The 25040-nt window shown below is 36.3% G+C and overlaps 1 protein-coding gene across 2 annotated transcripts in view; it reads right to left on the bottom strand.

The window, feature by feature from the left end:
* The window catches only part of RNGTT (RNA guanylyltransferase and 5'-phosphatase), a 195955-nt gene that overhangs the window by 57601 nt on the left and 113314 nt on the right, over positions 1-25040 (bottom strand). For both annotated transcript variants that reach the window (XM_032989939.2, XM_032989936.2), the window contains one exon: positions 10869-10969. In XM_032989939.2, coding sequence (XP_032845830.2) covers positions 10869-10969 — 101 coding nt within the window. The remainder of the gene's footprint in view (positions 1-10868; positions 10970-25040) is intronic.

Genomic DNA, 25040 nt, shown 5'->3' with positions numbered 1-25040 from the left:
ATAAACATCAGTGAGAGATGATGGTTTTGATAGGCAGACTCGAGGTGGGAAAAAAAATAAAATAATCAAGTCCACTATCCTGTTTCACCCTCCTCATTCCAATCCTTTCTATCCTGTAATTAGAGATATACACATTATATTTTATTTATAATCCACTGATAAATATTTGCTCACAGTACAATCTTTCAATATTTTGTGAAAAAAAGGCTTTAAGTATGAAAATAGCCAAAGATTATAGCTTTGAAAATATTTAGTTGTTATAAGGGGGAAAAATGCCATCTGCTGGGTACAGCTGAGGACTGTCCTTTTCTTACTAACACACCATGCTGCCCTAAGCAAGTTTTCTCTTCGCTTTAGACTTCATTTTTCCCATCTTGAAAACTGATAAAGATATATGCACTGCTTTTGGGGAGTATATAATGCCAGCCTCACTAAAAACTGTGTAACATAAAACTTCTGTCACATTTCTCAGAGATTGCGAAGTCTGACAATAGATAGTTTGACTAGCATTTGAGTAAGGATGCGTTTAACCTTTCAAGAACATTAGAATTGTCTCTAAACACTCCACTATTTCACATGCTTTTGTAACTCTACATATATAAATATGCAGTTTGGTAATTAAAAATTACTGAGCTTAAACATATAAAGCAGAACAACATACTGGTGTTTGTTTCTCCATTAGTCATATGCAACTTTTCTACCATTCATAAGCCACTGATGGCACACTAGTTGGTAGAGTACAGATGCAGAACCAGTTAGCAATCTAGCTTAAAACCATGAAACCAAGGCATTGAAAATCATGTTCTTAAGCAGGAAAAATAACAAAAAGGAGAAGTCAAGAATGTTTTGTTAAGAAATATATGAAAAGATCTGAGAATTAGAAATAGCAAAATCAGATTGAATAAAATGGATAATCTTTAAAATTAAGAAGTATGACAAAAGGAGGACAGAGTTTCCACATGTAACCATGAAGAGGAAAAGAGGAGAATTTTATTTTGATTCCTAACAGCCAAAGAAATTATTTCACATTTTTGTGTTTTTAATTTTACATCATAAAGCAGCAGCTGTCACCTGTGTGAGTATACAGACACACATGTATATAGGTATATATATTCATAAATAAATAAAAAAATACGATTCATTTCATATGAAGCTGAAACAGCTTACAACCTTGGAAACCTGGGTTTCAAAGCTGAAATGAAGGCTTGTTTCTCACATATACAATGATGCTAAAAATGAAGTAGGTCCTGTGAATGAACATATCTTCCATGTGTTTAAGGTAAAAGCCCTTAAGTCGATTTCAGAATAGAATTCAGTAAAAAAATGCGTTTGTACTTCACACTGTCATAAGATTGCTTTGTAAAAAGCAAGAAGCATAAGAAGTGTATGAAAATAAGGCATTTTGGCCATTTTAAGATCCTCTAGTGGGATGACATGCTTACATCTGTTGTCAGATGAAACCAAATCTCTACTGAAAACTAATAAAGGCTTTTTACAAAGCACTAGATATTCCCTGTCAGAGTGCTCTATGCACACGAGCTTCAGACCCAGCAGTTACTGTTCTTTTCCCAAACGCTCAGCTAAGCAACAACACGGATTCTTCATTACCATTGACTCATCAGGCCTTGATTATGCAAATTGGTCTCTCAGATACATGCACCTATAGCCTCACTGATTTTAATGTGTTTCTACAACAGAATAAGCATCTTTTCCCAGAAAAAAACTGCAAGCTGGGTGGTAGCCAAAAAGATGGCAAGTGTGAATTACCAAGCCTATGGCAGATCTTAAATCACTATAGATGCTAAAAATCCTGTTTATTTCCTCAGAATGCAAATGTTCACTAAAATGCTAATTGTAAAATCCCAAATATTTAATTTAAAATTTTTTTTTATCAATCATCACAACTGGAATCCCTACAAAAACAGAGATGATAGATAATTATTCTAAAAAATAATTACGTAGGTTTCTTTTCTAATGTTTCTGAAGTTGTAAGATAAGCACATGTACTGAGAGTTTCTTTTGGCTATCAAACAGGGAAGGTGAAATTGCTGATAATCTCCCAGTGTTTTAGAAGCCCACAGTTGTATGCATGCCATATCGATAACACTGTCATGGCAGAAATGCAAACAACCTGCATCAGGGTCATTTATTTTGTTGACACGTTTTGCCAATTCCAAAGTACTTGTGAATTCAGGAAGACACAAGAAGCTGGGCTTCTAATCCTAAACCAATTTCAAAACATTCTGATGGTATCAAAACAAACTCAATGGTACCCTTGGACTTACAACTGTCATGAATTATTTTAATCTTTAATATATTCATTATTTAGTATTTATATCTGTTGTTTTATGATTTGTGAGTTTGGTATTATCAGAAAATTAAATAATAAAATGATTAAGATCGATGAAGAATACAACACACATACAATACCTTCGGCTGCTTGGTCTGTTTGTTCTACTCTACCACGGTGATATTTTTTTCCCCTCTTAGTTTGCTTTATTCCTCTTTGATACATACCACAGCATGCAAGGGAAGCCATCTCAGCTGAGTTTTTTTCCTTAAATACATGTTTAATTCCAAGCACAATGGAAAAAACCCTTCGTATTCAGATCTCTAATAATTATATACTAATGCTCTTTTCCAAACACGGTTTTAAACGTACCAATCTTTAAACTCAAGGAAACTGACAATAAAATCTCCTTAAGTAACAAACTAAAAGACTTCAGACTGTAGGCAGTTAATTCAGGAAAAACTATTCTGAATTAAGGTATCATTTACAGCATACTCAAAATTTAACAAATACTCCTTGTCTGAAGGAGACCAAATAGTTACTACATGCTAAAATGCATTTCAAAGATGCTCATATCAATTTATAAAATCCATTAAAACCACTCTGAACAGGATGTTCAAGAACACTTTCTAATAATTCCTATCATTAAAAAAGTTAATTTGTACTGATGCAAAAGAGATATATGTTCACAACTGAATTTCAGTAAGTCTGAGAGCAACATATCTGTTGTTAAAGCTATAGAAAAAGATGAACATTTGCCCTATTTAAATTAGACAGTTTTAAAATTATGTATGTGAAAAACCTTTACAGCATGTAAGAAAGAACAATGTCAAATTTCTCTTTAGAAAAAAAATGTTATTTTATTTTGCAACTCAAAAATCTTCTCTAAAAGGTCAATCCCACAATTTGTAAATCAATTTAGGTACAGTAAGTATACTGAAAAATCTCAATATAAAGAATGCATGAAGAAAAAACAAAAATATTTTAAAATATTTAGTAATGAAATGTCTAACAGTTCCATATTACTTGCAAAACACTTAACATCTGATCTGCAGGTAATCATAGAATAACTCTGATTGGAAAGGACCTTTACATGTCATCTGCCTCATACTCAAGACAGGGTCAGCTTCCAAGTTATATCAGGTTGCTCACAGACATATCCAGCCAACTTCTGATTATCTCCAAAGATGGAGACTTTACAACTTGCCAGCCAACTGCAGTATTTGACCTTTCTCACACAACTTCTCCTCCTGCCCTTCTACAGTTTGTGTCCTTTGCTTTTCACTCTTTCAACACTCCTCTCTGAGCAGCTTGGCTCCACCTTCTCTATAACCTGATGTTAAGGGAGCAGTAAACAGCAATAAAATGTTATGTAGCCTTTTCTTCCTCAGCTTGAACAAACCCAGTTCTCCCAGCCTCTCTTTGTGTGTCATGTTCTCCAATCCCCTCACCATCTTGGTGGCTCTCCACTGCTCTTGCTCCACCGCACCAATGTCCTTCTCATACTGGGGAGCCCAAAACTAGACACAGCACTCCAGCTGCAGTCTCTCAAATGCTGAAGAGAGGCAAAGAATCATCTGCTCCACCTGCAGCCCAGTTATCAGTGGGTTGTCTTTGCCACAAGGGCTAACCGCTGCCCCAATTTCAAAGCTTTGCCCTCCGGTACCCTGAGGTCCAGTCTACTTAAGTAGTCCCTAACTTGGACTTCCTCATCTGTTGGTAGTAATTAATTTTCTTGTGCTCTGCCATGAGGTTCAGAGACCTCAGAGGCCTGAGAGTAGACCTTGCCAGCCAAGACCAAAGCAAAAGCAGCACTGTGTACCTCAGCCCTTCTTTTCTCTCTATGTCTCCTGCTGCATCAGCAGCACATCATTTTCCTTAGTATTCCTTTCATTACAAAGGTGCCTATAGAAGTCCTTCACTTATCTTCAACTCCAGTTGAGTTTTGGCGTTCCTAATTCCTTCCCTCTCCACCCAAATACTGTTTTTATGTTCTCCACAGAGGCCTGTCCCTCTTTACAACTTCCATACACTTCACTGTTTGTGTGAGTTGACCCAGGAATTCCTCATTCAAGCAAGCCAGCTGTCTGCCATACCTGTTTGTCTTACTGCACACTGGGAAAGTGCATGCCCTTGTGCATTCTGAGGAGGCTGCCCCTGAAGATCAATCAGCTCTCCTGGGCCTCTCTGCGTTATAGGGGACCTGCCATGGGACACTACCTACCTGTTCCTTGAAAGATCCAAAGCCAGCTATCCTGAAGCCCAAGATTACTTTTCCACTGCCTGCTCCTCTCACTCCTCTCTCGGATTCTACCACCTTTCAGTTGTTCAGCTGGGGATGGCATCAGCTCTCAATTTTCACATTCACAGGTAGTAAGAAATCTAAGCTACATGGCCAAATAGGAATAAAATATATATCCAAATATAAAATAGGGCAGAGAAGTCCATGGGAGATAAAGAAAACTTGAGGCATACGGTCTTTGGGAGCTTTTCTTGATCTCGCCTACAGACAGAAATGGATCTTTAACAGAGTGGATCATCGTTAACGAGAGCTGACACGAGCAACTGGAAAGACTGCTTTAAGGTGGCAGCTAGTTCAAGAAAAAGGAACAGGGTCCATAAAACATACAAGGCTACATTTACATTCCATTTTGCAAGCATATAGATAATTTTAGGATGATATGAGGCAAAGCTTTTAAAAATCTGGAGAAATGAGTAGCTAAAGCAGAATAATTATCTGACAGATGGAGATTGCCCAAGGCTGCCACTTGAACATATAAAAAGATGAGGCTGAGTTCATTTTTGAAATCCAACATTAGAAATTCCAAGAGCATCCTGAGTATTAGTTGTGGAAGGTACAACATTATGTTCAGTGTACCAGAGTATAAATAGAGGATAGATTCAAAGCCTTGCTTTGAAAACAGTTTTTAAAAACTGAAATGTTACAAAAAGATTTTAAATATCCTTACATAAGCAATATCACATAAATGCTTACAGATTAGTACCTAGGTAAAATGTATATCTACTAGTTTCCACTGCAATGCCCATGGTGGCAGTTGTGCATGCATATTTTTACCATGGTAATATTTGTGCTTCCCCTTCCCATGACACCTTGCTGTTCTTTCTACACATAACATCCTCTCTCCATCAGTTTGCACAACCCTGCCCCTACACTCCTCCAGAACCAGTAAGACCTACTGTGGTAACAGCTGAATGCCTGAAGGTAGTAGCTAAACAAATTACTCTTTTACTTTCATTTGCACCTCTTACTTTCCATAAAATGTAAGCAACTTAGAAGCATATGCTTCCTCTAACAACAGTACAGCCATAAATGCAGTTAATATATTCAAACCTGCACTCCTCCTGCTGTCAGCCCAACACCGTGCATCTTTGCATCTATTTGCAACATCTTGCCCTTATTTGTTCTGTAATTGCTGTGCGACATCATCTCCATTCTGCCTCATAACTCTACTGTACTCAACAGCAATGCATTCCTTATCTTGACTGTGATCTTTGGAGGCTAGAGGAATATGGGATTTTTATTTTTATGGCCAGGGTACTATTTCTAAAGCTCCCTTTCTGTGACATATGGCACATGTAAGAACAAGTTTGTGCTCTTTGATAACAGGCATTCTGAAAACAGGTGAGAAGGCACAGAGCTCACAGACCAAACCAACAATTTATGAATCACATAAAAAGGGGAATGGAAAGAGAGGAGGGAGCAACAAAACATGGGCCAAACAAACTATCATGTCGGTTCTACAGATCTGAGCTGATTCAATTAACTTTCATGATTTTTCAGCCAGTTACCAATTTTTTTTTCAAAGCAGAAGAGTGAGGAAGACTAGCTTATAAAAAGAATAAGACACCCTGTGACAGACAACATAGCTATATGAGAGCAGATCAAGAACATCAGTTATTCTGAACCAGCTGCAGCTTTCCCCCACCCCTGCCCCTGCAGCCCTTTCTGATTTACAGAATGAAAAGGACAACATCACGTCTAACAACAGGAAAACATTCACTTGCCTGTAGTCATGGTATCTATATCTGGTTGTTGATTTGTAATTACCAATGTATCCAGGATTTGAAGCCCCTGCTGTCCCTGAATGTACTGCACTTTATCCCCCATTTTTTATTACTTGACAATGCCCAAGCTAAACAGAACTCTGCCTAAATGCTGTTTGTTTTTTTTTTTCACCATGTGGTCTACTTAATCATGGACATAATAAAAAAACAATATAGACTTGCTACTAACAAAGAGTTCATGTCTACTTCACATTACTTTTTTTAAAGAAACAAGCCTTTATTATTACTTCTCTCTTAGACGAGTAAAATTCTGGATTCTTTCCAATACTAGGTTCTATATAAATACAAGGTTCTATATAAAATTTATATTATTCTGTGATTTGAAATGGTATCAAATTGACTCATTAAGATATTCATTTGAAGCCAATAAAACCAAAGCCTTGCTTGTAATTTGATTTTAGCATGTCTGATTGAGATAAAATTAAGGTAATCGCACATGCTAATTAATAAAACTCTAAAAGGAAGCATGGATATTTAAGAAATTCTGGTTTTGAAAGCTACCACAAATCTGACAGTGTGTAGACGTTTTCAGTCGATATTTGTGACATTTAAATAAAGCTCAGAGTTGGTTTGGGGTTATTATTTATTTTTTTTAATATTCTTAGACATTTTGGGAAAAAGCATTTCTACTGTTTATAAACAGTCTTCTCTGTAATATAACTGAGATATTGCACACAGCACTTAAATATTCTCCATATTCTTTCTAATAAGGTCATTTAACTCGTAGGTCATTTGAAATGCAGTTGATGTGCTTACGTCCCTGTTGTTTTATTTTCTATGAGTATCATCACAGTTTAGGAAAAATACAAGGTACTGTTATATGATCGAAGGACTCAACCTCGAATTGCTGATGTGAGACAACTATCTTAGTAAACTTGAAATGATACATAAGTGCTGGGAAGTGGGTCTACCTTTTTAAAGCATACCTAATATGAGGGCTTTTCAGTTCAACTGCTGTGTTTCACCAGAGGTAAACAATGACCTACTCTCTTGTTTAGCTGATTTAGTATATTGTTGGTTGTTTTGGCTTTTGTGCTGAGGTTTTTTGGGGTTGTTTTTTTTGTTTTGTTTTGTCTTTTTAATAAAAGTAACTATATTGATGTGATGAGAAGAGATTGAGAGAGAACATAATCTGGAATTCTTGCAAACACAACATAGAAAGAGTTAATCTAACCATCATCCTGATGCTTGGGCAATCTGGACTATGACAATACACAGGGGACAATTACCATGGCTCAGCTGATACGCTGTAATTCACTAAGGTGCAATAATGCAATTTCTTTCAAATATGTGCACTGAACAGGAGTGTCAGGATTAGGTCACTGAGGTTACAGAAACCCTGCCTTTCTTTGGGATGCAGTAGTATCTTTTTTCTCTGTGTTTCTTCTTTGTTACGCAGTCTTCATCTTTACAGGGAAGTTTATTCTAAAAGTATTTTATACATCATAAACCCAATCCTTCTTTTTAATTCAATGGCAAAACTCCCTCCGATATCAATAGTGAAATAACTGAACCCTTGATAAAAACAACTGGCCGTTCATCCGTAACTGAACTACATCTGGGGTGAAACACAGCAGCTATTTTGCAGTTAACATTACTACTGCAGACTGATCTATGGATGGAAATGCACAACTGAAAGCACAGGGGAATTTTAGGTAGATGGAAAATAATCATACTGACTAAAATCTGGCAAACTCCCTAGAGGTAACTGCTTTATTCATACGAAAAATTCACAGGATTGTTTACAATTGTTCAGGATCTCAATTACATATGCCATCCAAAAGACATGTCCAACAGCTGACAGTGCTCTAATCTCATGCTACTGAAAAAAATAATGCTCCCATATGCTTTTTTCACTATTTAAGTGAACAGGCAGCTATAAATACAGAGGCTGCATGGTTGGAGTTTTGTGATACAGGGCCAGCCTGTATCACTACTGGTTAGGCTGTGAACTGTAATAAGATCACACACAACTGTAGCACAAGTTTAGGTATGTCTGCATTTAAAAATTTAAAGACGAGCCTGTAAATCAGAACAGAGGACTTGGAAAATACAGACAATCCCCATTCTCATTGTTTCAAGCTGACAGGTATTTGAGATCAATTCTCTGACTTTGGCTCCTCATTTGTCAGCAGGAGATCAATACAAAGGCATACCTAATATTTTCATAAATATTATTGCTTAACTGTACCAAAACAACATACAAATTAACCACATCTGTATTATTCTGCTGTCAAATGCGTGGTAGATTTCTTTTTGGAAAAAAAAGAAGAACTAAAGAAGAAACTGTTTTTACCTAAAAGGCTGAAACCAGTATCAATACTTGGTTTTAATCTCAGTGGGGTTTAGAGAGGCATGAAGCCTAATGTTATCATGTTAGAATTGCCACTGGTAAGTCATACAGTTCATAAAACCAGAAGTTTTAGTTATATCAGAAATCAATCATTTTATTACGGTAGTTCTCAGAACTCCAGAACTGCCATTTTACAATCTAAAATTAAAGATTTTTTTTTTTAAACAGTAGTCAACAACTGCAAAATTGGTATAACTCTGATGCTTCCTCAAATGAGTTCAGATTTTACCAAGCGATAAATTGGATACTCAAATTAACAACTGAAGCAGTTAAACCTGGAGTTTTTCATTCATTGTTTGTGTTTAACTGGGCAGAAGCTACTGTTTCATAGGTCATTACTTAACATAAATACTTCTCTTCCAACAATGGCAAATTATTATTTTCCACCCCGTACTTCATTAACTTCTTTTTTTGGATGAATGCATTTGCATTATTAATAGCAGTCAACTGTCATGTAAGATGCACTAAAACATATCTGAAATAATTGTACTTATCAAATGTCATATTTCTAAGATTATTTTTTTCTTATGCATGAGAGAGGAACATAAACATCAACATATTTAAGTATTACAGTATTTACAGACTAATCCAGATAATTTTTTCCACAATATGATCAACGCACTTATTTTCACGTAGCTAGAATATAGTAGTACTTTCCTAAATGCTAGAAAGTGTTTCCAGTTCCACAATGGAACAGACATTCCTTAATAACTTGCTACCAGATGCCCAACTTTTTAGAATTAGTTTATGCTGGCTAATATTTTGTAATGTTTTCATGTTCTGATCAAATAATCTATGATGCAATATATTAAACACTACACAACAGCATTGACAGTTTTGTATCTGAAATCAATGTTAACTAATAAAGCAAATATTCCTTTTTAAATGTGAAATGAAAAATCTGTTGTGTTTTGCTTCTGAATCACAGGCTACTACTGTATTTATAAGCTCCAGCAGAAGTCATGAGAATACCATAATAAAAATAATCTTCCTGTCAAATATTGGTTAATTTAAAAAATTTTAGGTTTTTTACAGAATTCTCTCCCATTACACTGTTCTGTGACTTCAACAAAAATCAAATAAACCTGAAATGTTTGTAATGAGATGATTCTCTGAAGACAAACTTCAAATATTCCTGCATATTATCTGAAATAGCCATGTTGTTACTGAGGACTTCGTATTGTATTTTCAAACATAAAAATCTGAATGCTCAGAAGTTAGCAGTTGAGTACATTTTGCAGAATACATCCCATATCCTCAAGATACTCTCTATTCACCAAATATATTCATTAACATGACATGCAAATGTCTAAAAGTTAGATGAGCCATTATTAGCACTCTGGAATATATAAGCAATATATGAATTAATTGTTTAATCATATTGAGTTGCCTGTGGCACCAAGAAAAAGAAAAGCTGAATGTCAGTATTTCCAACTGTCAGTTGAAAAAAGTCCCAGATGTTAAAACATTAAGCAACCTAAAAATCAATTAACATAATTTTTAAACAAAATTTTTTCCAAGGCAATCTTTAATCTTGTGATTCAATTTTTCTCTTCCCCTCCCTGGCACAACTGAACATGGAGATTGCCCCTATTACATATGAACAGTGACTGAACTAGGCAAATAGTACCTAGAACTGATGTATGTCTTCTGCCATTAGAACCCACTGGTTATGATTAAGATTTTAATGGTTTTAAAGACAATACCAAGGAATACCTAAAAATGCCAACTTCTGTTTTTCTCCAAGAAAACAAGTGCCCATTTGTCACTAAATGGAAGAAAGCTTAGGTTGTTATTATTTTGCATAAAAAAAACCCTGAAAATAGATATTTTATGTAAGAATGTAAGCTAATACAGCCTGTCTACTTTCTAAAAACGTAAGAAGTAGTGCCAAATCCAAACAGGACTTCAGAAATTTCATGAAACTTAAAGAATGAGTAAATTTACATTATGAACATCTGCCACTGTTTTCAATATAGCACTGATCACAACAGCTGTCTATATTTTTAATGAACAAATTCTACAGACTATAGAAGTGCTTAGCCCTAGGAAATGTCAAGAAATATCAGAGGAGAGATGTCCCTGCTAAGGGACATTCACATGAGTGTTATACATTTAAAAAGGGAAGAGATTACATACCCTTCTCCACCAATTCTTGTTATCTTTAGACGAAAATCGACAGAGTTCAGGCTGGGTGGCTTCCATTTCAAAATATCATCACATCGACCAGGCTTGTATTTCTGAAGAAAATGAAAAAGCAGTTTAATTATGTTTATTGGTTTTCACTGGTTTTAAAACTAACAATTCAGCATTTCAGACTATATTAGCTGTCTCTAATGAATTACAATACTTAGTGACTGAAACAATGAATCCCATTACCATGGAGGTAGTTGTGCTTCACTACTTTCTTTGCTGCTCCCTTTTAAAACCGCTTAGCACTGTAGCCAAGCCACTGTATATAATAAAAAGCTGAGAATAGAAATAAAAATTATCATACTTCATTATCTCTCTATGGCTAGTGGGAAATTTCAAGAAAGAAAATAAGACAGCACAGTAACAAAACACTGATAGGACACACATAAAAGATATATTTAAGATAATCTCAACATTTTTGAATAACTTTATGAACAACGTTTTTGTTATGCATGCTATTGGCTGATACAACACGAAAAAGCTAGCAGTCACCATACTGCCAGCTGTCAGAAAGACCAATCAGAAACATGTTCATTCATACCAAAGGAATTTAAGTTATATAGAGATTAAAGAACATCATGACATACAGGAATATAAATAAGGGAACATTGGTTGCTTATGAGGAAGGGTACACACTTGAACCAAAAGTCACAAGGAGCAATTTTCTCTTAAATTAGAGCTTTGGTTTCTCATGGTCGCTACTATCATCTGCTTCAGTTTTACTAAGCTGTCATTTTGTTCAACCTCAGCTAATACTGAGAGCCAACTGGATAACCCTTTCCTTACTAGGCTATCTTTCATGGCAATGGAGAAAATCAGAAATAAGGTGAATAGGGGAAAAGTAAAAGAATAATTTGGAGATGCACATAATGAGAATTTTTAGTTGTTAGATACTTATTAATGCACAGTGAGAAAACTTATGCAATTTTACCTACAAAAAAAAAAAAAAAAAAACACCCAAGAACGTCCAATGCCTTTTGGTAACACAACAATCACTGGCATTCCAGAATTTGAACATCACTGGCCAGAATGCATCTTCTTTTACTTTTTGATCTTGGCCCTTAGCTCGTTTGAGAGGGATGGCTCCAGGTGTTCTGTTCTGGTTCCCGCTCAGGCATTATAAACCTGTTCCAAACATCAGTATTAGTCACCTGCCCAGCTTACTATTCTAATCATACATGGCACTGCACTGATTTTCTCCACAATCTTCTCCTCAACCTCTGAATAAAATGTAAATTATTTACCCTTGTCCTTACGACAATATACAGGAGCTCCTTCTGAAACCTCTTATCTATGCCTGCTCCCCTTCCACCTCTTTTATTTTGTTCCTTCCCAGCTATCTTCAAGTTGAAAATTGTCCCTTGAAAATCAACTTTCTTTGATAGTCCCTCACATCTGTAACTCTTGCCAAATCAAATCAAACATCCTCATTTCACTCAAATCAAAGATAAAAGTTATGAAAGTATGTTTCTTTCTTCTCTTCTCACCCTATTTCACCTTCATATGATTTCTGTGCTGAAATATCAGCAGATATATGAAGGAAACTGGTTGCCTCCGCACTTTTCCAAAATGGGATTTAGAAAGGTATTGTTTTACAAAATTTACAAAAACCAGAAAGTCTTTCAGCAGTAAAGAAATGTTCCTTTAGTTGCCACCATCCTGCTATTCCCTCCCTCATTTCTCTGGCTCTTTTCCATTCACCGGAAATATCTTAAAATGTCCATGATCTCATATTTAAACTCTTATAGTAATTAAATTTATCTTGCTCCTTAGTTCTTTCCTCTACTTTCTCAAACTAAATATCTGCTATCAGGCAGTATGGTGTGAAAAACATTTAAGGACTCATGCCATATATACTAATGATAGAATATACAAAATATGATGCTCAGTAAAGCATTTAAGCTTTTCAGATAATTTTTAAATATATTTTTATATACATATAATGCATTTCAATGTATTCTGAAGTATTTACAATTTTACAGAAGGCATGTATTAATTAAATAATATATTTAAAATTTTTGTTTTATTAAATAGTATTTTATTATATATTAAATTGATTGTGTGCATTGAGCATGACAATTATGGTGAAGGTAGATGGCACTGAAATTTCTTTTTCAGTTAATTTTCTTGCTATTTTCTTGTACTTATACCTGATATAGAGAGACTATGGAATTAAATTCTATATAACTTTTATTAATAAAATATGTCCCAGGAATAACAGGACAAAATACAGTGTTTGCAAAGACATTATTTGTTGCTCTCTCTCATCTGCAGTTTCTGATTTGGCCAAAGACAATTACTACTACTAGGTGTTTAGTACTTGGGTCAAAGAAACACTATGAGGAACGCTTTTTTTTGTGGCAAATTTCTCTACAGAGAGTGAAAATTTAGTTTATGAAACAACTGCTACAGTAGGTATGAAAGAACACGGGGTAGAGCTGAGTAGCTGAAGCTGTTGGAAGAGGTGTGGATTTTGCTATACAGAACAGAGGATTCATCTTAATGGTTGTTCTTCCATCTTTCAGCATGACAGAGGTCTTCAACCATTCCATAAAAGTGACATTGTTAATCATATATAAACCCTAAAATCTTGGATTAAGCTTCTGTGTGGCACAGCTTCTAATTTACTGACTTGCAATGAACTTCCAAGAAAGATTACTGGAGTGTTTACAGTGATGGATTTATTAATATATACTCAAGTAAACATTTTGTTTTTAAGCAGTAGGTCTTATTTTTGAAACCTTATTACCTAGTAAGACTAGACCCAGTCTAAATTACTTTAGAAAACAATCTCAGCTGTTTTAATACATGGCTCCAAACCATCCTTTTACATATAATTCCTTTAAAGAGAAGATAAAGAGAGGCTAATAGTCTTCAAGACAGAGGAAATTTTCTCTTTTGTACAGAAATACCAGTCTCAACCAAAGAACACCCCATATTTTGTGTCTAAAAGATAAATTTGGACTGCTTCTGCATTCATGAGTAGTAAATATTTCCTCCCAACAGTAAACAGCAGCCTTACCTTCTGGAGGAATAGATAACAGGATTGAAACATACCTCATCTTGAAAACTGAGGACACAAGATTTCTTCTGAGCAATGTGAGAAAATTTAAAAGCCTTTAAGGGGGACCCCAAAGGTTTCTTTCAGGATTGCAGACTCTGCCCTGTTTCTATTTATTTCTGCCTGGAACATAAATTCTGAAAACACTAGATGCTCCTTTGGGAAATGAATTCTTATTGACAGGAAAAGAATGAACCCATCTTTCTCAGTCATGGCACTGAAATCCTGAGGAAAAGCTGCATCTGATTTATATAACAACCTAAGAATGGCCTCACTAGAGCTCTAGCGTCCCGACTCTGACAACAGCACGTGCTCAGGGAAGGTGAAAATCAGAGCAATCATGTATGATACTTTCTACTACTCCTCTCTGAGAGAGTATCCATTTTTAAGCTCAGAGACTTCCTGACATGGATGTGATTCAAATGTGATTCTGACTTATTTAGCCACTTTCAGTTTCCCCTGCATGAGGTCATCTAGCTCTCCGCTAAGACCATGTAAACTTCTAACAGCCATAAAAGCCCCTCAGCACAATGTTTCACGCACAGCTCAACTACAATGCAAGAAAAGCACTACCTTTTTGTTTTATTTTTTTATTTGGAACCAGCTTTTGTTGGTTTCAAAGACTTGTACTCCATAGGGCTCACATTAAGAGAGATGCTGAACAATCAAACCCCATTGCTTCTATGATATTCGTAGTTTCATATGCTTCTATACGCATGGAAATACACACAACTCAGAGGCTATTATTCTACATGTGCAGTTACAGTTTTTTTCTCCACGTACATTACTCTGCAATTATCTACATAGAAGTTTATGTGCTGTGTTATCACTCAGCCACCCAACCTTGTAAGGGCTTACCATAATTCTCCACATTTAGCACCAGCCCCCGATGATCCCGCAAGAAGATGACACTTCACAGTTCATCCCATTTTCCAAGCTGCTTATGTGCAGTACAGGTGTCTCACTTCGCTGGTGAGGACTGAACAGTACCCCACCCCTTGACTCCTACTTTTTAACACATTACTTATCTATGCAATAACCTTTTCTTTTAAGTCTCACATCAGCTTTAGTTTCTTCATGAGTTTTTTGTTACAAACTTTGGCAGGCTTTCTGGAAGTCTTAGTGAGGAATACCGTATGATCCTACTCAAATGATTTTTGATCTCTTGGCTGGAGAGGCATAACCTTCTTTTCAAAAAGGCACGTAAATTTCCCCAACTATATCACGTTTACCCAGATATGAACTACTGTATTCCTTATTATAGTTTCTACTCCTTTATCCAGTACAGACATCAAGCTTACAGGCCTTACTTCTTCCCTGATCTTCCATGATACCTGCCCTCACCCTCAGTTTTTTTAATTGGCATTGTATTTTATACCCTCACATCCTTAGGCACTAAGGTATATGTTCCACGTAGGATCTACTATATGATTTTTTCAAAACTTTTTTCCAAGATTGACAAGTTACACTCTCCTAAAAGTAAGTAATAAACAAAGTTCACAACAGACAAGAACAATTACTCCAAGATCAGTAGTAAAAAGCAATGTTTTGACAGGATACATCTGTATATCTTTAACTGCGCTGCTTGATCCACAATTTTGACTCAAGTTTAATTATAAAATTAACTGGCTGGCTTGCTTGAAGGGGAGTGGGGGAGGATTTGTTCTCTACAATGGAGGTATCCTTTTTGGCTTTACCTCTAGAACCAGCACAGTGTAAAACAAGCCTCAGCTAAACTCTTCACCCTAATAATAAAAAAGTTGAGGAAAAGTCACCTCTACCACACTTGAAGTTAGCCAAAGAGATCTTGCCTAGAAAGCAATGGCAATAAAAATATACTTTTGACTATTACGCTTAGCTTTGACCATTGTCAAGTAACACCATTCTCACTTCACAGCAGATTTGTTAACAATGAGCAGCTGGTACAGGTAACAGGTAATTTACCCACAGCTTTTTGAAACTGTTACAAAGGCTTAGACAAGGAACCAGTCTTCAAAACTCATATCAAGAACAAGTTATACAGCCCTCCCGATTTCTTCTGTTACCATGAAAGACAGAAATTCATAGAAGTTTAGTTTAAAATGAGAATTCAGCCAAAGGCCACATTAATAGTCCCTGAGAAGGAGATTCATTTTTATAGCGGGCAAGTCTATAAACTTGATACAGCAGTAGTAAGTTCTTGAGTTTGAATGCTACGTGCTAAATCAATTTCTTTAAACATGAGCTGGAGCCAAACAAGGCTGCTTGTTAAGTATGTGAAAACTTCACCTTATATGAATCACTGCATGCTGCAGACCTGTTCTGCTTGAAGTTATTCTATATTCTAATTCCAAAACAAAATGTGAAGCAATCTGTCTGAGATCTAACTACTCCCTAGCATTTTAAATATAGCATCCATAGCAATGATTTCTTCACCACCACCACCCCCCGACAAATATACATGTACACGACTACTTCCAAAACATATCAGATCCCATATCACCTCAAGTACAAAGTTCATGCTTCAGTCTGAAACCTTTCAACCTAGTCTAACCACAGAAATTCGAACTCCACACCAAAAATGTACATTGCCAAATCAGAAACCATCTCACATAGCTTTAAAGGATTGGACCAGATGACCTCTTGAAGTCCCTTCCAACCTAAATTATTCCACAAAGCAGTAATCCTTCTTTCAATACTTGTTCTTTTAGCAGCCATATTGGGTGCACTTACACTAGCATTTTAGTTTACAAAAGTAATGTACTTTCAAAGAAAATCACCCAGTTGTTCCTACTTTGTACACATCAGTTGAGATAGCTGGGCAGCAATGGTACACACAAATTGGATTCTGTTTACACAAAACCAGACTTGAAGTTTCCCTTCAGGGACACACCTAATGCACCTCACCCCACAGTATGGACACTGGAGTCCAAGGCAAAGGCTGTACCATTGCAATGCTACCTAGCACCTCCCTAGCACAGATGAACCTGAGCTGTGAAGATAATCCCACAACATCCTGAAATGCTACTTTAAAGAAATAATGATGTCAGTGCCTTCAGGCCAGCTATGAATCCACAGCCCTCAAATTTTTACAACTCTGATACTCACTCAGCATCTACTCAACTTTTCTTCTATCTTTGTATTATTATTATTAAAATAAATGCCGTACCTTCTGTGGCCATTTTCTCCTAGCAGAGCCCCAGCCCGTTTCTTTTCATCATTCCTTTCTTTTTCACAACCTTCCATTACAGTCAGGGCTTCTCCCAATAGCAGTGTCAACCACCTCAATCTCCTAGAAGATGGAGCTTGACCAGTTAGTACTTGTTAGCCTGTGCTAGCGGACCAAGAGCTTCTCCAGCAGCTGAGTAAATGGCAGAATCAAGAGGTTATTAACCTCAAGAGGGTTGCAGTGTACAAGAGCACTATCAATCCCTACCGCCTTAGATCAAGATGATGAAGGCCACGGACAACAGACGTGTCAGAAGTAGCATGGCAAATGTACCCTTATTATGGAGATCTTGAACTTCAGGCAAAAGCACAATAATGAACCTAAAACTCAGGTGCACATCTACCACCCTGGGATGCAGAATCAACACTGAAGACAGCCCAATAGAAAGCAGATCCTCTGGCATCCCTCTCAGGCTGCTGAATCTCATTGATGTCTAACCTCATACTCCATATGCTCAAGTGGGTCAACTCAAGCCACAGGCAGAGTTTTTTTGTTAGATCCTGATGGGCTATTTTCACACTGCAGGGCAAACTGATGAGTTGCTGATCATGTTGAACCCCAATCCCCTGCCCTGTCCCAAAAGTACTAAGTCTAGTTGCCCCCCTCCTCCATAGTTGACCACAGAAGGGGCAACTCTGTTTTCCTTTCCCTACAGGTCAAGAGAAAAGCTAGCCCTCATAGAACAAAGTTCTGTTATCTAAACTTTTGCTTACACATTTCTTGTTAGTTGCAGGTATTCCTCCCACAGAGGTTTTGGTTTTGCCTAAAGCCATGTGTCTTCTCCAGATTTGCATTCAAAGGGTGGTTCAGCAGAAAGCTGAAAGCTTGGGCAATGTGGATGTTAAGTGGCCCATAATGAGGATGAAATTTCACTCGGAACAGCTGCTTTCACATCGGATAGACTCTGCTGCTTAGTATTTTGTAGGAGGAAGAGTGGGGTTAGTTTCTGGGACTGCCTTCTGGGCAGACAGTCTGGGCTGTGGGGTGTTGTTGACTCACCATGTAGACACCCACCTGGAAGACTGAATAACTTCAGCTGAAAGTCTAGACAAAACAAATGGTTCGTTTCTCCTAGCGACCGACAAGGAAGAGGTGGTGGGATGACCAAGGGAGAAGTTCATGCCTCATCAAGAGGAGGAAGAGGTTTCCTTATCAAAGGTGCCTTACTATCTTACAAAGCCTAATCAGCCAGCTCTATCTCCCTAACCATTATTAAATACTATCCTCATGAAGTGCAGCAGCAGTTTACACAGGCCACCTTACATTTCCCTTCTTCCGCCTTCCACCTCCAAATGACAGGAAGCCAGCAAATCCTTTCTTTTCTCCTGAACAGTACAGTGCTGCTACTTGTCAGCTATAGTTTCCCCCCAGTAAACTGGTCAGACCTAGCCCTGCAAGGTATCCAGAAGGCTGCTAAACTGGCAGCTGCAGGCACACACCAATTCAGAAAGAAGATTGAAAAAAGGTCATAGAAAGCTTAGGGAAGATTTGTTTGAATAACCATGCTTTCCCAAGAGGCACAGCAGGTTGAGTACCACTGGGGAGCAAGGGTAGATGAGGTAGGAGTGGATGGGATTAACCAAGACAGCTACTGGGAATCTACTGGAATTCTTTTAAATCATCAAATGTAATTTGCCATGCTGAAAATTACATTAGCATTTAACCACATTGAAAATGCAATAAATTGCAATTAAGTATCCTTGAATACAAAATATAAATATTTAATATAAATCTTTACATCTCTAATAATTTTAAGTTTCAAAGAGGTTACCTTGCTATTTTGTATTTTAACATCAAGAAGAAACTTCTGTCATTACATAAATGATATTCTGATATTTAGTTAGACTTACTTACCAGGATGAAGACACTAAAAGCATTTTTAAAAATTCTAATATGCTTCAGGTTCACAAACAGTAAGAAATATTTGTTCTGCTGTAAAGTCCACCCATTTCCATTACCAATATTCTTCTGTGTTTTAATTAAATTGTTTGCAAGCAACTTTGTATTCAACATGCTGCGGAAGCTTTCATTTGAAAGGAAAAAGTTAACTACTGTAAACCTATAACAACAACAAATATTGGTTCCTCTTTCCCACTCAAAACAATGGTTCAATGTTTCCTCTGAAGAGTTCTACTTATTTCAGAGGCCTCTTAATATCCATTGGGCAGCTGCTGCCCTACCCAATCTAACAGTTTGCATTCAGCTGTGTAAACAAAGACAGAACGATTACCCAAAGTGTGTTTTTATTTTCTTGCACTATAGACCCTGGATAATTTTAAAGAACCAAAAGACTCTATTATAATCAATCATTTCAGGCTAGACCTTATAGAGAGATGAGTTGAAGAAACAGAAGTTGCTAACATTGTTGACAGATTATGTGAATAAATCACATCAATGGACCAAGAAACCACGAGATGAAAGGCAACCATTGACTCAATTGTATATTCACAGAATTTTAAGACTGGAAACCATTACTGGGCTCATTGAGTCAGCTCTGTTGCATATAAGACAAAGAAACTCGAATAATAATGTTTGTATCAAGCTTTTCACTCCTATTCATATTACAACATATCTCTATGAAAGATACCAAGAGATTAAGAAATCACAACAAATACCTAGGAAAGTTACCATGGCCATTTATTACACTTGTGCCCAAAAACATATGCTTATTTCTACACTGAATCTTGTTAATGCTTTAGTTTAAACTGAAGCCCAGCTCTCTGTGTAATTACTTCCCTTTTTTAAGATAAAATGACTAAGTCTGAGTCTCACTGCATGGGTAATTTTCCAGTTGGTTAATGAACATATTCATGGTGTAATTTCACAAAAGCCTTTAGGAGAGTAGGCAACAGAACTGAACCTACTATTCCAATATTCTTTTCACTGCTTATGTATACAGCAGTATACAAAAGAAAGTGTATATGTATTTTCTATTCTTTTGCATTGCACTGAAAGTTGATGATAACTAGCTGAAATAATTATTTTCAGATTCACACCTTTAGCTGGGAATAATACACTTAATATACTTGCACCTAGATATACAGCCCACATTTGGCTGCATTCAAGTACCACTGAATGACCAAACAATCCAGGTCAGCCTACATGACTGATCTTTTAGGAGAATAGGTAAATTTGCTGAAGACGTTAGAAATAGTAACAGCATGACCATAAACACACACACACACACAAAATCTAAACCTTATCATTAAAACCTTTCATTGTAACATCCTACTTTATCTGTCACCAAAAAAAAAAAAAAATTGAGAAAAAACCCCAAACACAAAAACACTAAAATCTTCTTGAGAAAATAAGTTATCCAACCAGCAGTTAATCTGTGACTCTTAGCTTCTTAAAGCTTAGCCTTCTGTCCCTTCCAGCTTCCATTCTCAGTTCCAACTCCTTTTGTTCCTTTGTCTTGTAAAAAGCTAAGCAAAGGGAATGAAGCTCCAGAAGCGTCTTAGTCATTGATGGGTAAATGTGATGAATGCTTGTTCTTGCTCTGTATTGAGCAGGACACTGAGAACTGGAAGAAATAGATATGATAGTCTGATCATAGGCCCACAACACTCCCTGGTTGAGCAGCAGAAAGTCCATCTTTTCTTATTGAAGCCTGAGGCAAACAGGTTATTTGAGAAGACTGCTTTGAGAGTAATAGACTCATCCCTAACTCACATCCTTGGAGATGAAGGCAAACTATGTTGTACACTATGGCATTTTTGATGTTTGCTGGTGATCACTGGTGATCAGCAAATCAGCTTCAAAGATTATCCATCATACACATAGGGAGAGCTACTTCACAAGCTGATGATCTAGGAGGCACAGACAAATGAGGTCCTCCATGTTCAAACAACTGGGTGCATGGTTACGAAGACTGATGCACTGAAAAAGTGATTAAATTAATCCACTGATCTGGAGTGGACAGTGTTAAAAACCACCAGGACATTACTATCTACTAAGACCGAATATTACCAGACAATAAGAGAAAAATATTGTTTACTCTTGCATTAAACCATCATACTTGGTTAATTAAAACACATCAGAGCTGGACAAACTGATTATCTATTTCACACCAGAATCTTTACAGAGGTCAGGATGTTTCAAATACATTCCACATACTTTGGAGTCAGAAAGTGAACTCTTAGAAAGTCTCTCACTGAGGTCGGAGCATGTGAAGGGTCCCTAGGAATCCCACAGACACTGGCCACACCAGTTTTCACCTGGCTCCACTCTTTAAGTAGCTGGAAATAACTGTCACTGTCCCTGTCATCACTGTTGTCCCATCCTGCCCTTGTCCAGCATCTCCTTCCTATGACAACCATTGTACTGCTCACAAAGTACCACCTGGCAATCCATTGTGTACATCCAAAGACTACGAACCAGGTTCACAATGAAACAGCTGAATCACAGAGGAAAAATAATTAAAATCAAGTTCTCATTAAAAGTTCTATATCATAGTTCTGCAGCTTAGAAAATATTATTCAGCCTTATAAGAGATAATTGGACTAATGTGAGCTAACCATGATAACATGTTAAGGATGAGAACTTCTCAAATTGTTTCAAATTAGAAATATAACTGTGACTGCTCCCAAGAGAAAGCATTTTTCCTACGAATAATTTGGAGAAATTCAGTCATATTAACAAAATGTTTGATATGTCTGAACTCAGCTGAGACAACTTATCTAGATTGTCTTTTATAAAAAAAAAAAACTCATATTTTTGGCCACATAGGAAAAATTATTTATATGCAGGGCTTTCAAGCCTATGAAACTGTATTAAGTAGTTACGATTGCACTGAATGTTTAAGTGCTCATTATTCCTGAAAGTTGAGAAACATGCTTGGGTGATTAAAATATGCATTTAGGAACAGCACAAAATTATTATAATTAGGCAGTAAAACAACGAGATGCAAAAGTTGGGATATAAACAATATTGGTAAATCAAGTTTGGAGAGTCAGAAGAATTCAGAAGCATCTAAGAAATGTCTACCAATGAATGCAATAGATGAAACTTTGACAAATGCAGGTCAGCAAGATAAAGTGTTGCATTTAACCTGACTGTATAGATTCCACTAAGAAAAGATGCTTTAATGAAATCTCTTCAGTGGCTCTGTGTCTTAAAGATGATTAGGACTTCTTTAATCTTTAGAAAAACAAATCAAATGTACCCAGTATTGACTTCTTTCCTGTAGATGTTTGACATAATTTTTGCATAAACTCCTGAAATTTTAAAGCAGCAACATTTTTATAAATATGCATCAACTGTCCCTGTACTTATGAAGGAAAGACAGGGAAATGTGATTTCTAAGTACTCCTAAGAGTGATCAGGCTAAAAGAAACTCCTGGGTAAACACCAGTACTTTCCAAACACCCATCGTTTGTGAAAGGCATTTTCATAGTTGAGAGAAAACAGAAGAATCTAAACACTGAATGGAAAATACATAAGAATACAAAATGATTGCAAAGTTTTCACCACTCCAAACCATGATCCAAACACTTTCCAACTTCATGCAGTTTACACACCTTGTATTAAGTCTTTCACCTAGCAAAACCTGTGTCTAACCTTAGACAGATGGCCATGATGCCCTAACTAAAAGATGACGACAAAAAGAAGCAAATTCCTCCCTTTTGAAAAACTAAAATGAAATAAAAAATGCTTCTTTTAATGTGTAGTGTTCTAAATTACTGATTCAAACCTCCTGAAGAATCAAAGAGCTGCAGTCCTCACTTTTTCCCTGGTTCAGTAATTTGATCAGAATAGAGACACACTGATGTTCAATAAATATTCAATCAGCTTGAAAGTAAGGTTGTTAATGAAACCCGAACATTATACAATGTAATGTTGTCACATCATAAAAAGCAAATCTGTAGATAGTAACTTTAGAGACTTGAAAAAATGGGGAAAAGACAGGTTCCTTGGCTAAGCTCAAATCATTTTGTTTCCAGAATTAAGCCAAAAGGATGATAGAGTCAGCTCCTGATAACAAAGTCAATTCTTCCATTTCTCCAATTTAAAAAGCAAAATAAGGAAAAATTAAAATTAACGTGTTCTAAGACATAACAACTTCGGTGTATTCTGGAAATTTTTCCTTTAGAAAGTTAAAGGTCTAAGTAGGAATGATACTTTTAAATACATTAGTACTGGTTAGCCAGACGTAGCAGTTTTTATTGTGAAAATGCTACTGCACCACAATTTGTCTCTTATGAAAATGTGACTGGAAGCTATATGAAGTAGAAAGAAAATGGTTATCATCAAAATGACTTCTGAAATATTAAGCTTAACTGCAATAGCAGACTGAAAAGCAAAACATGCTACTAATATGCACTCACTTAAATAATGTTAGATTATATTTTATACTAAGGATCTTAACATCTGAATGCAAATTAGGTTTAGAAGTTTAACCTGTATGCAGAAATTAATCTGTTAATATTTTAATAGTATTTTTCAATTGCTTTTTCCAAAAGTGCCTCTGAACTTCAAGTTAATGCAATATTTATATTGGACTTCTTTGGTAATTATTTGGCTAAATGTCTTCTACTTTTGCACTTTAATTTAGCTTTATACCTCCAGCTTCATTAAACATCTTGTTTCACAACTGTACTAATAGCTTTTCTCAAGATTCCATTAAGAAAGGAGAAAAATGAGATATTTTATTCATAACTAATGTCATTTACATATTAATCCTATTAATATTTGATAAATGAAGTTCAGTTCACAGCCAAAAATCCATGTTTATAGCAATCAGAATGTAGCAGCCACAGAATTACTCATTACTCTTTCCTGCCTGCCCCTTCCCCCCCCCAGCACATTACTTTAAGCAGCAGAAACCTGTTCTTGGTCCCTTATGTTTGTATTCGTCCTTTCACTAAGTATTATGATATGGAACTAGAAACTCCAACTCTTGGTCTGAAGCAAAACCAAAGAAGCAAACAGCTTCAAATTGTTGGCTAGTATAGATATTGATCCACAATGGACTAACTGATGTCTGCCTTCGATTCTCAATTCTGCTTTTGGCAAATTAAAGTAACTGATGAAAAGCAACATATTCCTACCTTTGTCACAAAATAAATGTCCTGACAACAGAGCTATAGTCCCTGTGGTCAAAGGAACTGTTGATGGTCCACAGTTGCTACTTAAGATATTAGATTTATATTGCTATTGATCATTTTGTAATTTTCTTATTTTTCACCATCTACCATTTATAACCTCATTAAATACGTGCTGTGTAAGTCTTCAGGAAAAAATTAACACATTAATAAAAACAATCAAGATACTTCAATTTGCCTTCTGTTGCTTTATTTTGTTCTCTTTATTTCACTTTGTATCGTTAACTTGAACTGAGATGGCCTCAGTGTGTAACCATGTGTCAGCGGTCACCAGCATAACAAAGTGACTACAGAATACTATTGTATTTACTTCTCCAGATGAAATTTTCTTTCAAACTAAGCTTCACAACTCACTAACATCCCTAAGCAGAAATTAATATAATGGAAAAGATCAAGTGTACATAATTTTTCTTCAGCTATACATTGTTAATTTCTTCCTCTCCCCCTGCCCCACCCCTCTAAAACCACAGATAAACCCAAAGGTAAGAAGCTAAAAAACATAAAACAACTGTCCAGAAAGACTGATGAGAGTTAGGCTAGATTAGAATTTCACCTTGATCTCCAAAAGACCTTATAAAATATAGAATGAAATCAACCTTCTTTCATTTCCACCCACCTTTCTCCCAAAACAATCAGCCACTTCATAGAACGGTTTGGGTTGGAAGGGACCTTAAGACCATCTACTTCCACCCCCCCTGCCCCGGGCAGGGACACCTTCCCCCAGCCCAGGTTGCTCCCAGCCCCGT

Source organism: Tyto alba, unplaced genomic scaffold (assembly GCF_018691265.1).
Source record: "Tyto alba isolate M040663 unplaced genomic scaffold, T.alba_DEE_v4.0 Super-Scaffold_40, whole genome shotgun sequence".
Taxonomy (NCBI): Eukaryota; Metazoa; Chordata; class Aves; order Strigiformes; family Tytonidae; genus Tyto; species Tyto alba.
Note: the sequence above shows the minus strand (reverse complement) of the source record. Positions and strands in the feature narration are given on the sequence as shown.